This window comes from Lontra canadensis, unplaced genomic scaffold (genome assembly GCF_010015895.1).
Source record: "Lontra canadensis isolate GAN:19392208 unplaced genomic scaffold, GSC_riverotter_1.0 scaffold94, whole genome shotgun sequence".
Classification (NCBI taxonomy): domain Eukaryota; kingdom Metazoa; phylum Chordata; class Mammalia; order Carnivora; family Mustelidae; genus Lontra; species Lontra canadensis.
Window position 1 is genome coordinate 6,839,268 of NW_022631088.1, and position 13,952 is coordinate 6,853,219.

Below are 13,952 nucleotides of genomic sequence, written 5' to 3' on the forward strand. Positions count from 1 at the left end.
CCGGAGGCCGGCTTCGCAGGGCCCATGCCTGGGACAAACTGCCTGCCCCACGCACCTGAATTTTCCTGAGCAGCCACCTCTCCATGGGGAGCTCAGGAACATTCCACGTGTGCACGGCCTTGCGGAATGGACCTCGGCTACCTTCCCTCTTGCCCGTCGGAGCCTCTGCCCGAGCTCCACAGCCCCGGGCCCTGGCAGACAGCCTCCTGCTCCTCGTCTCGGTAGATCAGCTGTTTCAGAGATGCCGTTTCTGTGCAGTCATATGGCATTTGCTTTTCCATTGCTGGCCTCCTTTATTTCTTGATTGTGTCACATGGATGGGTGAGGAATTATCCTTAAAGTCCTCCAAACCGCTAAGCTTTGCTCGTAAACCGAGCTGAGAAATGGAATTGTTCTGTCCACTGGTGTTGCAGGTGCGCAAGGGACGCGCACGGCCGGAGGCTGCCGGAAGTTAGCAGGGATCGTACGACATCCCGCAGCGTCTTCTCAGTGGGAGAGGCCTTCCAAGGGGCCTGTGGTGACCAGCAGCAGGGACAGTGTCACAGGCTCGGAGCCAGAATGAATGTGACCCTGAGAGCCATTTGGATGAGGCTGCTGCTGTGGGTCCATCTCCTGCATGGCCTTCTGCACGTCTGGGGTTCAGTTTAATTCTCTTTCTCCCGTAGGACTGATGGTGGTCTGCGTCTGCTTGGTGGGGAGGAGCCGGGCTGTGCTGTTATTGTTGCAACTTTGTAGCAGCCCCAGGACTACTGTTTCTCCTTTGTAGCGGCCTGGGGCTACTGTTTCTCCTTTGTAGGGGTACATTGTTGCCGTTTCTCCTTTCTAACAGTGCCCCCTTATGGGTTCTTCTTTGTAAGGGTACATTGTTGCCGTTTCTCCTTGGTAGGGTTACATTGTTACCATTTTTCCTTTGTAACCTACCGGAGATGTTCTAAAGCTGGGCAGGCATGGCAGACGGTTTCTGTAAAGGGCTCCATGCGCCCTCTGTTATCTGCTGTAGCCATGCAGCTCGCTGTTTCTGTGTGGACGCGGAGCGTGGCTGTGTTCCATTGAAACTTGATTTACAGGGCAACTGGGGGGCTCCGTCGCTAAGGCCTCTGCCTTCTGCTCAGGTCACGATCTCAGGGTCCTAGGATCGAGCCTGTATCAGGCTCCCTGATCAGTGGGGAGTCTGCTTCTCCCTCTTAGTCTCTCTCACTCTTTCTCTCAAATAAATAAAATAAAATAAAATAAAATAGAAAGAAAGAAACTTGGTTTACAAAAGCAGCCGACGGGCCAGATCTGACCCCCGCTGTGGTTGGCTGAGCCCCGTCCTCCAGTGGGGAGACCTCACTGCTACCTCTCGGGTCCTTAGTGCCTCGCTTGCTGTTGGTCCTGTTGATGATTTAAGAAATGCAAATGAAATGATCATTTCCTAAGGACTTTTAGTCATTTATTAAGTTTTGGGCTTATTTTTGTATGCCATGCTAGCCAGCTTTACGATACAGTAAAGGATATACCTAAAAAAGCAAACGTGTTTGAAGCGCATCTTCAGAGGGAGACGCAGAGGTTTTCTGAGGGCTCTGAAAGGATTTATTGTTCTAAAAGAAGAGATCTTTGTTCTGACGATAAAGATGAGACTTACTCAAGCAGTGCAGAGGAATGTAAAGAAATTATAAACACATCCAGTTCCCCAAACCCGGAAGTAAGCACGGATCACAGGCAGGTATAAATTGTTTGTTGGGTCCCTTTGCACATCCTCCCCCCCAGCAGCTGTCTGTCTCTGTCACTTGCTTGGTGCCAGGGAAGTCCCCCTGCGTGGACCACGTCACAGGCACCTGGTCCTGGCTTCTGGGTCTTCAGCCAGCGGGAGGCCCCGACAGAAACCAGAGGGTGTGGGAGGGAGAGCTCGGTGTTTGCTCCCTCCTGCCCCTGCCCTCGGTGCTTCCCCTGCCCAGACCCCCATACTGGCCAGCGGCCCCTCTGGCTACAGCTCTCAGTACCTAGAGCCTTGCCCTCCCTGCTCCCATCTCTCCACCTGCAGGCCTGGAGGTGGCCAAGGCTCCCTGTGGGGGAATGTGCCCGCTGTCTGCCGCCTCTCAGCCCTGCCTGCCCTCTGACCACTCCCTCCCGTACTCACTGCTCGGATTTCCCCAGTTCGACTGTGCTGTCTGCCTCTCACCATGACCTTAACCTGACTGAGACATGGTTGTATCCGCTTGACTGACCCCCCCTCCCCCAACCACGGCTGGTAAGGAGCACGTCCCTTGTCTGCTTTATCCCTCCAGGCAGGGACCAAAGAGCCTCCACAAATTGCAAGCCCTGGGAAATCAGCGCCCACACTCCGCCTCTCGCATTTCCCACCTGTACGGCCTTGAGCAGATGCGTGCTCTCTTTGAGCCTTGGTTTTCCTATTTGAAGAGTCGGGATAGTAATTCCCGCCCTCGCGGGGCTGTTGGGGAGACACTGGGAGGTCATCTGGCCAGTCATGTTCTGGCACAGCGTCTGGCACTTACGTGGTTTTTAAATGGGGTTGTCAAAGAGTGACTCTAATTTCCTGGATTTGTAAGCAGATTCTTCTCTAGGGGCCTGGGCAAAGAGAGAGACCGGTGGAATGGGGAAAATGATTCCTGTGACACCTGTTTCGGGGACAGTGTGTTTGCGAGTCGCCTGGCTCCCTGCTCTGTGCCTGCTGACCTGGGGCATCTCTGGCCTGCACGGTTCTCACTGTGACAGCAGGTGGCTCTAGAGAGTCACCCCTCCCCTGGCCCAGCATTCCTGTTACACGTGTTTGCATTCCTGGAGAAGAAGTGACTTTCGGAGTCACTGTGAAGAGAACGGGTTACTCGTGCCCAGAGTTGACCGACCGTGTGTTTGCTGAGTACCTGTTAGCGCCTTCACGTGCCGCCTCTGCTCGTCTGGTCACCCCTGCTGCAGGTGGTGGTATGGTTTCCATCTTAGGGAGAGGACACCAAGTTTTAGGGGGAGACAGGCAATTTGAGGAGTATTTTCCTTGGCGAGTCACTGGTAGGTCAGGGTCCCCACGCGGCATTCTCTCCGGAAGCACGCTCACCTGCCGCATCAAATGGCCTCCCAGGCCCTTGTCCTGGAAATTCTCGAGGGTCGATACTTCCAAAGGGTTTTAAAAATATCTGGGGGGAGGGTTTTTGGGTGGCTCAGTCGGTTAAGCATCTCACTCTTGATTTCAGCTCAGGTTGTGATCTTGGAGTCCTGGGATCGAGCCCCAGGTCGGGCTCTGCGCTCAGTGGGGCGCCTGCGTGAGGTTCTCTCTCTCCCTCTCCCTCTGTCCCTCTCCTCACTCACGCTTTCTGTCGCTGGCTCCCTCAAATAAGTCTTTTAAAATTTTTGGGTTATCTATGAATGTGGTAAAAAATCCAAACAGCAGAAGGACGGACTGAGGTGAGGGAGGTCCTCTTCTCCCCCAGTTTGCTTCTCCAGAGCTGGTCCCTGTTGCCGGTTTTCTTTGGGCCCTTCCCGAGCTGTCCTGAAGAGGCTCAGCCATATTCTAGGGGCCGATCGGCCTTCATAGTTCACCTTAGCTCAGCTTCCGTGCTGTTGTCCCCAAGGTTTTCTAGGCTCCCTGGGTTGGTTGGGAAGGGGGTGCCGTTGGTGACACTCTCAGCAGCTAAGTCACCAAATGCCACCCACGCTGCTTCTGTCTTGGCTTTCGGCCCTTCTAGAAGAGTCTGATTCCCGTCATCTCCGCTTTGTTCATTTGGACATGTAGTCCGTGTTCACGGGGTTGAGTGAAAGCGTGGAACTCATCAACACTTAGGTTTAACTCGGAGGCATGCAGAGACCATCTCACATCCTGAAGGCCTCGTTAGCGGATGAGTGGTGGCCTGCCTGGGGCTCAGGGGGAACGGCTCCCGTGGCCGGTGTGGGCTCCCATGCTCCCGTGACAAGTACAGTCCCTGTATTTTGACATAAGCGTTAGGCCCTGTGTTCAAGAGTGGATTTTAGAGTAACAACACAGAAATGCTCAATCACAGGTGATTGTCTTTCAAAGATGATTTTTGGGGAGGGCTCAGTCAGTTGAGCATCTGAGTCCTGATTTTGGCTCAGGTCACGATCTCAGAAGCATGAGAGCGAGTCCCGTGTTGGGCTCTTCACTCAGCGGGAAGTCAGCTTCGGGTTTCTCTCTCTGCCCCTCCCTCTGCTCGTGACTTTCTCTGAATAAATAAATCTTTTTTTTAAAAAGATTTTATTTGTTTGATAGAAAGAGAGAGGAGGAGAGAGAGCATAAGCAGGGGAAGCGGTAGAGGGAGAAGCAGGCTCCCCACCGAGCAGAGACCCCCCCATGTGGGGTTTGATCCCATGACCCTGAGATCATGACCTGAGCCTCTCCCTCAGGCTTAACCTCCTGAGCCACCCAGGTGCCCCAGTAAAGAAATATCTTAAAAAAAAAAAAGATGGCTTTTACTACAGTGTATTTGATTCTGCATGGAGGGTCCCAAAGGGCCAGAATGGCCCATGACGCAGCAGGGCAGGTGAGCGGTGCAGCGTTTACCGAGTAACGGAAGAGCTCAGGCAGCCCTCTGCCTCAGGCGGTCTCAGCGTCCCGCTCCCAGGGCAGCCTGCGTTTGCAGGGAGGTGAACGCTTGGAACCATTGTGGTTAGACCTGTCGGACGTCGTGCGTATTTGTACTGCGATCCCGTGACTGCGGGACCCCGTGCACCAGGACGGGGGACCCGGGGGAGGGGTCCTGTGTCCCTCTGTTTTTTCAGAGGCACCCCGATGAGCTCAAAGCATCTGGTATCGATTTCTGCGGCAAGAGTCCTCCTGAATTTCTGGTTCTGGATTTTATTTCAGGATTTCGGCTCCTTGTGCCCCCAGGGCGCGTCTGTCATGAGCGGCGGGCCGGGGAGTCTGGTCACAGCCACCGGTTAAGTTGACACGTGACTTGAATGGCTGAGAAACTCTTTACGTCCTCACGTGCTGTCCACCTCGGATTGCAGGTCGACGCAGTTTGACTGACGTCTCCCGGCTACTACGAGCTGGCGCTGGGACCCAGGCCCCGCAGCCCCCAGAAGCCTGCACAACGGCCCTCCCAGTGCTTCCTCTGTCCCTGTGCCTGGCCCCGCGGGCGCCCTTGGCGGCAGGAGCGATGCCCCCCGGGAGACAGCCCTCAGCTGTTTCTCTTTGGAGCTGAGCGCCCGTAAGGTGGCATTCAGGTTCTCTGAGCGCAGAGCTCGGGTCTCCGTCCGTGAACCGGGCGTGCGAGCCCCGTCCTCCTGCCTCGCCCAGCGGATGTGCTGAGCCGCCGATCTAGTCACCCCTCCCTCCCCGGCATGTAGCACGGCACTTGCCCCGTCGTGGGCGCGTGAGACATGGAGCCGCTGCTCCCCCTCTTCCTTCTAGAAGCTGGACTGTGGGGAGGAGTCTGTGCATGGGAGGCGCGAACAGAGACAACTTGGATCTAGTCAGACGTCGCTCTGTCCTCACTCTGGCTTTCTCTCCTAGGAAATAGAACCGGACTTGGCATCATTCTGCGGAAAGGAGACAACTGTCCCCAGAAGGAGAGGAAGGAACTCCTCCCCCTCCTCGCGGTGTCAGATAAGGGCAGGCCACACCGCAGTTCATGGGCAGGGGGCGTCGCGTGGGTGTTTAACTGACGTTTGTGCACGTCGGGACTGTCGCGACCAGACAGGTCAACACAGCGATTAGAGGACCTTGCTGGCGTGGAGAACAGCGTAGCAGGAGCCGAGACCGGCCCGCAGGACCTCATGGGGCCAGGCTGTGGGGCGGTGGGCCCCTCAGTGGAACAGGACTGCCCGCGTTTCAGGACAGACCATGCTGGAGCCGTGACGGGGCTCAGGTGTGTGGGTCCTGCCCCCGACCCAGTCAGAGAACTTGGATGTTGTCTTTAAGAGACTCTGATTAACTCAAGGCTTTGAGCAGGGGGAGTCAGGACGAAGGCTGAGTTTGAGGGGGGATCGAGACAGGCAGGGCCTGGAGGCGGGCGCCCGCTGGACTTGCAGGAGGAACGCACGCTCGGGCAGACTGGTGCAGGCGGGCGCCCTGCCGGCGGTGCGGTGCGGTGGCACCTGGAGGGGGCGGTCCGCAGGTTCGACCCGGCCCTGTGCTAGTGAGGAGAGGGGCAGGAAACAGCGCTGCGGGGCTCCCAGGCTCTGACATTCCTCATTTCCAGCCTTCTCTGCAGGATTGGGGCAAGGACAGGCCACCCAGGGCAGGAGTCAGAGGTCAGGGCGCCCGAAGAGGGTCCACGGCCAGCTGCCCCCTCCGCGGCCGGGGAGAACGAGGACGCCGTGCGCTGGCGGACTGTCCTCAGCACCCAGCGCAGTGCTCCCGGGCCCCCTCTAGGCACTGAGGAAACCCTCTGTCTTCGTTTTCTTTCTGGGCCTAGTTCCCTTTCTTTCTGTTTTGGTGCATGAAGGTCTGCGGCTCCGTGTCTGTCCTCGTTCCCTGTGTCTGTCCTCGTGTCCCCGCTGGGTGCACCCTCGCCCCTGTGGTTTCCTCGTGGCCAAATCTAATGCGTATTTTCCTGTCCTGACTGTACTCGTCCTTTCTGCCAGCGTTCCGGTCCCTTCTCCCCGAAACTCCTCCCTTATGTTCTAGGGCGGGCTCAGCGGCCAGCAGCCCACGGGCCACAGCGGACCCGCCACTGGCCTCGAATAAGCCTACCTGGAGCACAGCCACGTGCGTTAGTGGACGGACTGTCCGTGGTTGCTTTTGGACCACGGGGCTGAGTTAAGTGGTTGTGAGGACCCTGTGGCCATGAGCCTGGATTGTTTATTCTCTGACTGTACGAGGAATGTTCTGCACAGAGCCCTCCCCCGTCTCCTTCCACGCCCGGAGCTGAGAGCACGGGTGCCAGCCCCTTCCAAGGGGATGTGGGAAGCCTCCGGCTGGAGGATCTTCTGGAAGACTGCAGACCCCCACCGCTTCCCCAGCTACCGGGCGCGAGCAACAATGTCTGACATTTCTTAATGAGAAAAGGAGCGCTCTTGGCAACAGCCTCTCATCAGACGCAGCCTGGCCTGGCCCTGGGCGGAGGCATTTACAGGCATCACCTAGTCTCACAGTCATGGCCAGCTTCTGCGGCGGGCACTGTTTCCAGCTGCCTCTCCTTGCTCAGGGGACTGAAGCAGGAAAGCCTCCCAGAGGCAGAGCAGTGGAGAAGGAGCCTTAGGGCCGGGCGCCGCTGCCGTGGGCTGCCTCCAGGGGGCACTGGCGGTCCAGAGCCCGCCCAGACGGAGGGCAGCCCGGTCTGAGCAGATGCAGGATGTGGGTCCGAAGCTTAGCCTTGGCCCTGGAGCACAGAAACACCTTCATGACCGTGTGGGGCAGTCTCGGGCCTTAGAGGGCACGCGCTCTGAGCGGTGGGTGCGGTCTGGTGTGGCAGGGCTGTCTGTGAGGCTCGCACAACTGAGCAGAGATCAGGTGGGGTCTCCGTGCGTGTGGAGCCCCACGTCACTGCCCTCTCGCACGGAGCCCACAGTGAAAACGGAGCCACCAGAGGCACTTGGAGGACTTGTGCACAGACCAAGCGTTTTTCCTGCTGTCTCTGTCGGGTTTTGACCTTGCAGGGCATTCAGGAGGGTCTGGGGTCCCCCATTAATGGGGACGGCCCAGGGTCGGACCGGTGGGTGCAAGGGGAGCTTGTTAAGCCTGCGTGTGACCTTCAGACCTCGTTGGGGCCTTGCCGCTGGGGAGGGAAAGTATCCAGGACCGTGCTGTGATGGCGTGACGCTGCCTGGGGTATGCGTGGGGGAGGAGGGGGCACGCATGGGACGATGGGGAGGACACAGGAAGAACTTATAGCAACAGCAGACAGATGAAGTCAAGCAAGGAAACTCCGCGTTTCAGGAAGACACTTGGATTCGTCATGTAGACGCAGGCCAGAGCGGGCTTCTGAGGACCTGGAGCCAGGACTGCAGGTGACCCCATGGTTGAAGGGAGTCATACTACCTATCCTGTTCGCCGTGGATCCAGCAGCAATACCCCAAACAGATTGTCGGGACTTCTACCCGAGAAGGGCCCTCTCACGGCCTCTTGTCACCTGAGAGTCCCAGAGCCATTCTCTGTGCTTACTCATTGTAGAGCTTGCTTCTAGCGACCGTGCAAGGTAACACTCGCCGTCTTCCCATCTCTAGGTGTTGCCTCCTCCATCCAGACCCAGGGGAGCGCTGTGAGGGCTATAGTGCACGTGGGGGCTGTGACACTGGGGGGAGCGAGACCACCTGGACTGCAAGGGACTTGAGAAAGGTATTTTCTTGTCTCGCTGCCTCCTTTCTTCCTTCTCTTCTTCTAGTGGCCTGGAGGTGCGTGCTCTGAAATTCTGGCTTCCCTTCCTCACGTATCGACGGGTGGAAATCTCGATTTCCTCCTGGCTTTCCTTTTGGTATCTTTGCATTAAAAAAATGTGGTAAGTAACACATAACGTGAGAGCCATTCTCTCTCTTTTTTTTTTTTTTATTTGACAGAGATCACAAATAGGCAGAGAGACAGGCAGAGAGAGGAAGGGAAGCAGGCTCCCTGCAGAGCAGAGAGCCCGATGCAGGGCTCCATCCCAGGACCCTGAGACCGTGACCTGAGCTGAAGGCAGAGGCTTAAACCACTGAGCCACCCAGGCACCCCGAGAGCCACTCTCTTAACAAAGTTTTCAGAATGGCATCCACGTTGGCTCTGGGCACAGTGCGGGACAGCAGGCATCTGCCGTGTCTTCTCGTCCTGCCTGGTGAGGCCGGCAGCCAGGGCAGCCCCCCGTGTCTACTCCTCCCTGGCTCCAGCGACCCCACAGCACGTCCGAGTTCGGCTGCTCCAGGCGCTGCCTGCGCGGGACTCGTGCGGTACTTGTCCTTCTGCACCTGGTTTATTTCGTTAACCTGGTGTCTTCCGCGTCCATAGCAGGTGTGGGCTCCTTCCTTCCACGGCTGGGTAGCACCCCGTGCGCGAGCCTCCCTGTGCTTGTCCATGCAGCTGTCCGCGGACGTTTGGGCGTTTCTGCCTCTGGACTGTTGTGAGGGAGGCTGCTCTGAACAGGGGTGCCCAAAGCCCTCTTTAAGACCCGCGTTCCAGGGGCACTCTGTGGCTAGTATGCCTAGTTCCACTTCTAGTTTTGTAAGGAAGGTTTGCACTGTCGACCGTAGGAGCTGCACCTTCTTGTGCTCCCGGCAACGATGCACAGAGTTCTGGTCTCCCCAGTGCCTCAGCAACGTTCATTATATGCGGCGTTTTCAACGGCCATCCCAGCAGGCGCGAGGTGACGTGTCACTGAGGTATTGATGTGCTTTTCCCTGGTGACAAGTGACGTCAAACGTCTCCTTCTGTGCCTCTTAGCTCCAAAACTGAATCAGGGAGACACAGGAAGTCTCAACAGCGCGGTTACTAGTGACGAAATTGAGTTGGTAAACAAGAAGCTGCCCCGGGGCCCCTGGGTGGCCCCGTCGGTTGAGCGTCCTACTCATGATGTCAGCTCAGGTCATGTTCAGGTCGTGAGTTCAGGCCCGGTGTTGGGCTCCACTCTAGGCATGGAACCTACTTCAGAAACAAAAACAAAAAGAAAAAACAAAAAACTCCCAATAAACAAGAGTCCAGGGACAGATGAGTTACAAGAAAATCTACCAAACATTTAAGGACGAGTTACTACTTATTGTCCTCGAATATTCCAAAAAAGAGGAAGAAATGCTTCCAGATTCATTCTGTGAGGCTAGCATTACCCTCCTACCAAACCCAGATAAAGACAGTATAGACACAGAAGAGATCCCTGATGAACACAGGAACCAAAGTCCTCAACAAAACACTGGCAAACCACATTCAACAACACAGTAACAGCATCACTCCCGGTGATCAAGTGGGATTTATCCCGGGGCGTATCGAGGACGGCTCCGTACTCACCGGTCAGCCCACACGGTCCTCACGTGAGCAAAATGAAGAATACAAATCGTGGTCACCCTGACAGCTGCAGAAAAAGCCTCTGACAAAATTCAGCACCTATTCCTGATGACAGCTCTAAACCAAGTGCATCTGCGGGCACAAACCTCCACACAGTGAAGGCCGTGGAGGAGAAACCCGCGGCCAATGTCAGTCTGTGGGGAGGAACGGAGAACTTGTACCCCAAGATCAGGGACAAGATGAGGATGTCCCTTCTTACCAGCGTTATTCAACGTAGTACGAGTGTTTTAACCACAGCAGTTCGACAAGAAAAAGAAAGAAAAGGCATCCGGATGGGTGTGGACAAGTAAAGCCTCCACTATCTGCAGACGACATGGTACCACATATAAAAATCCGAGAGACTCCAGCCGAAAACTGCTAGGGTTGATAAAGGGTCCCTGATACAAAATTAACGTACGTAAATCCCATGTCTGTCAGCCCTTTCTGGTTTTCTCTGGAGAACCGTCTGCTCAGGTCCTCTGTCCGTGCGGGGGTCGGGTTGTTTGTTGTTTTTCTGCCGACCTGAGGGGGTCACTTTGCCTCTCCCTCCTGAACCTTTGTACCCCAACCTGGCAAACTCCCCTCTCATGCCCCCTGCTCTTCAGTGGGGTCCTTCTGCCCTATCTGTGCCCCCCCCGCCCCCGTCTCTCTGCTCCTGCGACCTTCCCTTACTTTCTGAAACGTAGCCGAACCCAGTTCTGCCACATCCTTAAAAACCCAGGTCCCGCCAAGGTTCCCATGTGTCCTTCCCCAACCAGCCGGCAGACGGCCTGTCCCTCTGACGAGGCCTCGGGGGCGCCCTGTCCCTGTCCCTGTTGCTTTCAGGCGGTCGGCAGAGCTTCCACGGGGATGGGGGTCACACACTCGCTTGTTTTATCCTGGCTGAGCTCCATCTCCGGCAGGAGCCTGGGAAGCGATGTGTGTGCGTGTGTGTGAGCGCGTGTGTGTGTGCGCGCGTGTGTGTGTGTGCGTGTGTGTGTGTGCGTGTGTAGATGACAGCCGAGCTTTCAGCCCCAGCGTGCTCTGGTGACACGGGAGGACCCAGAGCGAGCCCGGTCTCTGTGCACGCACCTCCATTCATCCCACGGGAGGAGGAGGAGCAGGCCAGGGTCAGGGAGGAAAGGGAAAGTCGGGGACCGGGGCCGCGAGCAGGTTTGGCCAGAAAAGACAAGCCGGTTTCCACGGAAGTTCACGACAGTGGTCGGAGGCGGGCTCTGCGGGCTTCTGGCAGGCGCGGCTTGGCAGGTGTGCGCTGGGCTCATGCCGCACGTCTGTGCGTAGACAGAGCAGCTGCGGCCCGCGGGGGGCCAGCCTGGCCGGCAGTCTGAGCACCTCTCCCCGAACACCCTGTTCCCGAGGAGTCACGGCTTCCGAGCTGGGACGTTCTTGGCAGCGAGCTGCGTGGGGAGTGTGTCCGTGCCAAGCTCGAGGTCGCCAGAGGCTCCCACACAGCCTTCAGGCAGCCAGCAGGGGAGGCCGCTGGGCCCAGCCCCGAGTGGGGCACGTGCGTGGCTCTTGATTTGTGCTGGTCCCACACACTTGCTGCCGGGCGCCAGCAGGGCCCTCCAGTGGGACTGACCAGATCCGAGCAGCTCTCCGCATCATCTGTCCTGCTGCCTCCTTCACGGACCTCCCCAGGCCCCTCACAGTCGCCAGCGTCTTGTTGCCTCCGAGACCCTGCCTTGCACCCCAAGCCCCGGCAACCTGCTCTGTTTCGATAATGTGTGTCCACTCCTGGCCCCCGTGTTCCCTGGCAGGGTTCCAGCCAGAGGACAGTTGGGGCCCCCTTTTGTACCTTTAAAATGTCCCTGTCCGGGCTGAAGCCTGCTCTCCCGTGAGTCCGGGGAAGCTGACAGCCGGGCAGGCCTTGGCGCCCCCCACAGCTGACCGCATCTGCCTGATCGCTGACTTGGAGGACAGCTCCATCCGTTCCAGCTTCTCTCTGACCCTCTCTCGCCCCTCCAGTTGTCACGGTGCTGGGACACTGGCTCCCCAACCTGGTCGGTGTGTGGGATCGCAGAGATGCTTAAAAAAAGAAAGAAAAAACGTTCTTAGTCGCTATCCAAGGAAATTCTCTGTAGGTGTGGGTGGGGTCTGGGAATCTGGCGTTTTTTTACATATGGTTGACCTTTGAACTACTCGGGGGTTGGGGGTGCCACCCCCCCATGTGGCCACAAATCCACATGTGACTCTCTTCTCCTCCAGAGCGTACCTGCTAGTAGCGGCCTGTTGGCCGGAAGACTTGCCGTTGACACACACAGTTGGCGATCATGTCTTTTGCGCGCTCTCTGTGTGGTGTGCTGTATCTCGCAAGGCACTAAGCCAAAGGAAGGCAAACATTGTCAAGAAAATTGTAAGGACGAGGAAGTGCATTTACAGCACGATCCCCTATTGTAAAACAAATCCACGTCACCATGGGCTTCCACGGTACAAACCCACGTCGTCCGAGGTGTACGCAGGAGAACGCATAGAGAGATGGGGATGGGCTCCCAGAGCTGCTGAGTGTCCGTCCTGGATTCTCGGACCTGTGCTCACTGGATTTTCTAGAGCGGTCGTGTGTTTCTTCATCAGTTGAGAAGAGGATAGATGTCATTCCACAGTAGAACGCAGACTCCTGAGGGGTCCGTCTCTTCCAGAAACTGTTCACCCTCTCACCTGTGCTCCTCTCTCCCGCAGGGGGCCTCGATCTCATCTTCGTGCCGGGTCTCGGCTTCGACGAGCATGGGAACCGCCTGGGGAGAGGCAGGGGCTACTATGACGCGTACCTGAAGCGCTGTCTGCGTGAGCAGGACGTGGGGCCCTACACCATGGCCTTGGCCTTCCGAGAGCAGATCTGCCTGCAGGTCCCCGTGGACGAGAACGACGTGAAGGTGGACGAAGTCCTGTACGAGAGCCGTCCCCCTAAACCCTGACGCCCGTGGCCGTGGGCCGTGTCCCAGGGGAAAGCGGAGCCTGTCCGCTGCCTCGTCAGGACATCCGCGCGCATGCAGGCCACCTGCTTTCCAGTGTAATTGCACAAGAGCTGATGCTAAACCACCTTCCCAAACCGGGCAGGACATGAATAAAAACGCGGGCGATGCCGGTGTGATCTGCAGCCTGTCTTGCTGGTTGGCGACGTGTCAGGAAGTGTCTGCAGCTTTTGGGGAGGTGCTGTGGGCCCAACCGAGGGTGAGGGCCGGGGATCTCGCCCCGTGGGGACACGGTCTCAGCGCGTCCTGTCCTGGGCCTGCCCAGTCTTGGGCAGGCTGCGCAGGCTCAGCAACTGTTCACCGACCCGTCCGTGTGTGCGCAGGTCCCCCGGAATGTTCTAGCACTTCATCGTGACTTCATTTGCTCCCCCTGCGATTCCGTGTCTGATACTTTGTAGCTCTTGACAGTCTAGACCGAGACCTTTTAGGATTTAAATGCTTTAGTGCCATCTCCATGTCTCTGTGTGTTGGTCACTTAGGATTTAAGGTCTAATGTCCTGTGGGTTAGAAATACCTTGTTTGCTTGTGGTGTCTGCTTTGGAAATGAAACGCGCCACGGGCTGCGGGCTGGCAGATGGCCTCCCAGCGTGGGAGCCGGGATTCTGTGCAGGAGGTTTGCTTGTAACCGGAAACCGGGCATCTTCCTAGATGCTGCTCTCACCCCCGCGCCCTGCCTGTGCCGGGGCCCGTGGCGTTCACCTCCGGAGTGCTGCTGTCGCCTGTCCCCTCCCCTCTCCTGTCCCCGACCCCTCGCTCCCGGGGTCCAGGCTCACAGCATTTGCAGGAGACCCCCCTTCTGGCCTCTTTTGCCCACAGTCTGGCGCCGTCCTCTGTTTCCCAAACTCCAGTCCAAGTGACTTCACAAAGCGTGAATCTGGGAGTCTGGCCGTTCAGGGCCTACAGGTACCAGGGAGCGGCCGGCTGCCTTCTCCTGCAGGAGGCCCCCTCCGCGGATGCACGCATCTGTGCCCCTCCCCGAGCGGCATGGGTATAGCTTGCCTTTCGCACCAGGTCGCATGCTTGCCCTGTGGGCCGCGATGCCCTCTCTCCTTTTGCTCACCTGGATGCTCCCATCTACCCTTCAC

The 13,952-nt window shown here is 57.4% G+C and overlaps 1 protein-coding gene across 2 annotated transcripts in view; it reads left to right on the forward strand.

Moving 5' to 3' along the window:
- The window catches only part of MTHFS (methenyltetrahydrofolate synthetase), a 35,736-nt gene extending 22,558 nt beyond the window's left edge, over positions 1-13,178 (forward strand). The window contains exon 3 of one of the 2 annotated variants that reach the window (XM_032836813.1): positions 12,575-13,178. In XM_032836813.1, the coding sequence (XP_032692704.1) occupies positions 12,575-12,810 (236 nt within the window). In that variant the 3' untranslated portion in view covers positions 12,811-13,178. The remainder of the gene's footprint in view (positions 1-12,574) is intronic. The other variant, XM_032836812.1, reaches the window with a different exon arrangement.
- The last annotated feature ends 774 nt before the right edge of the window (positions 13,179-13,952 follow it).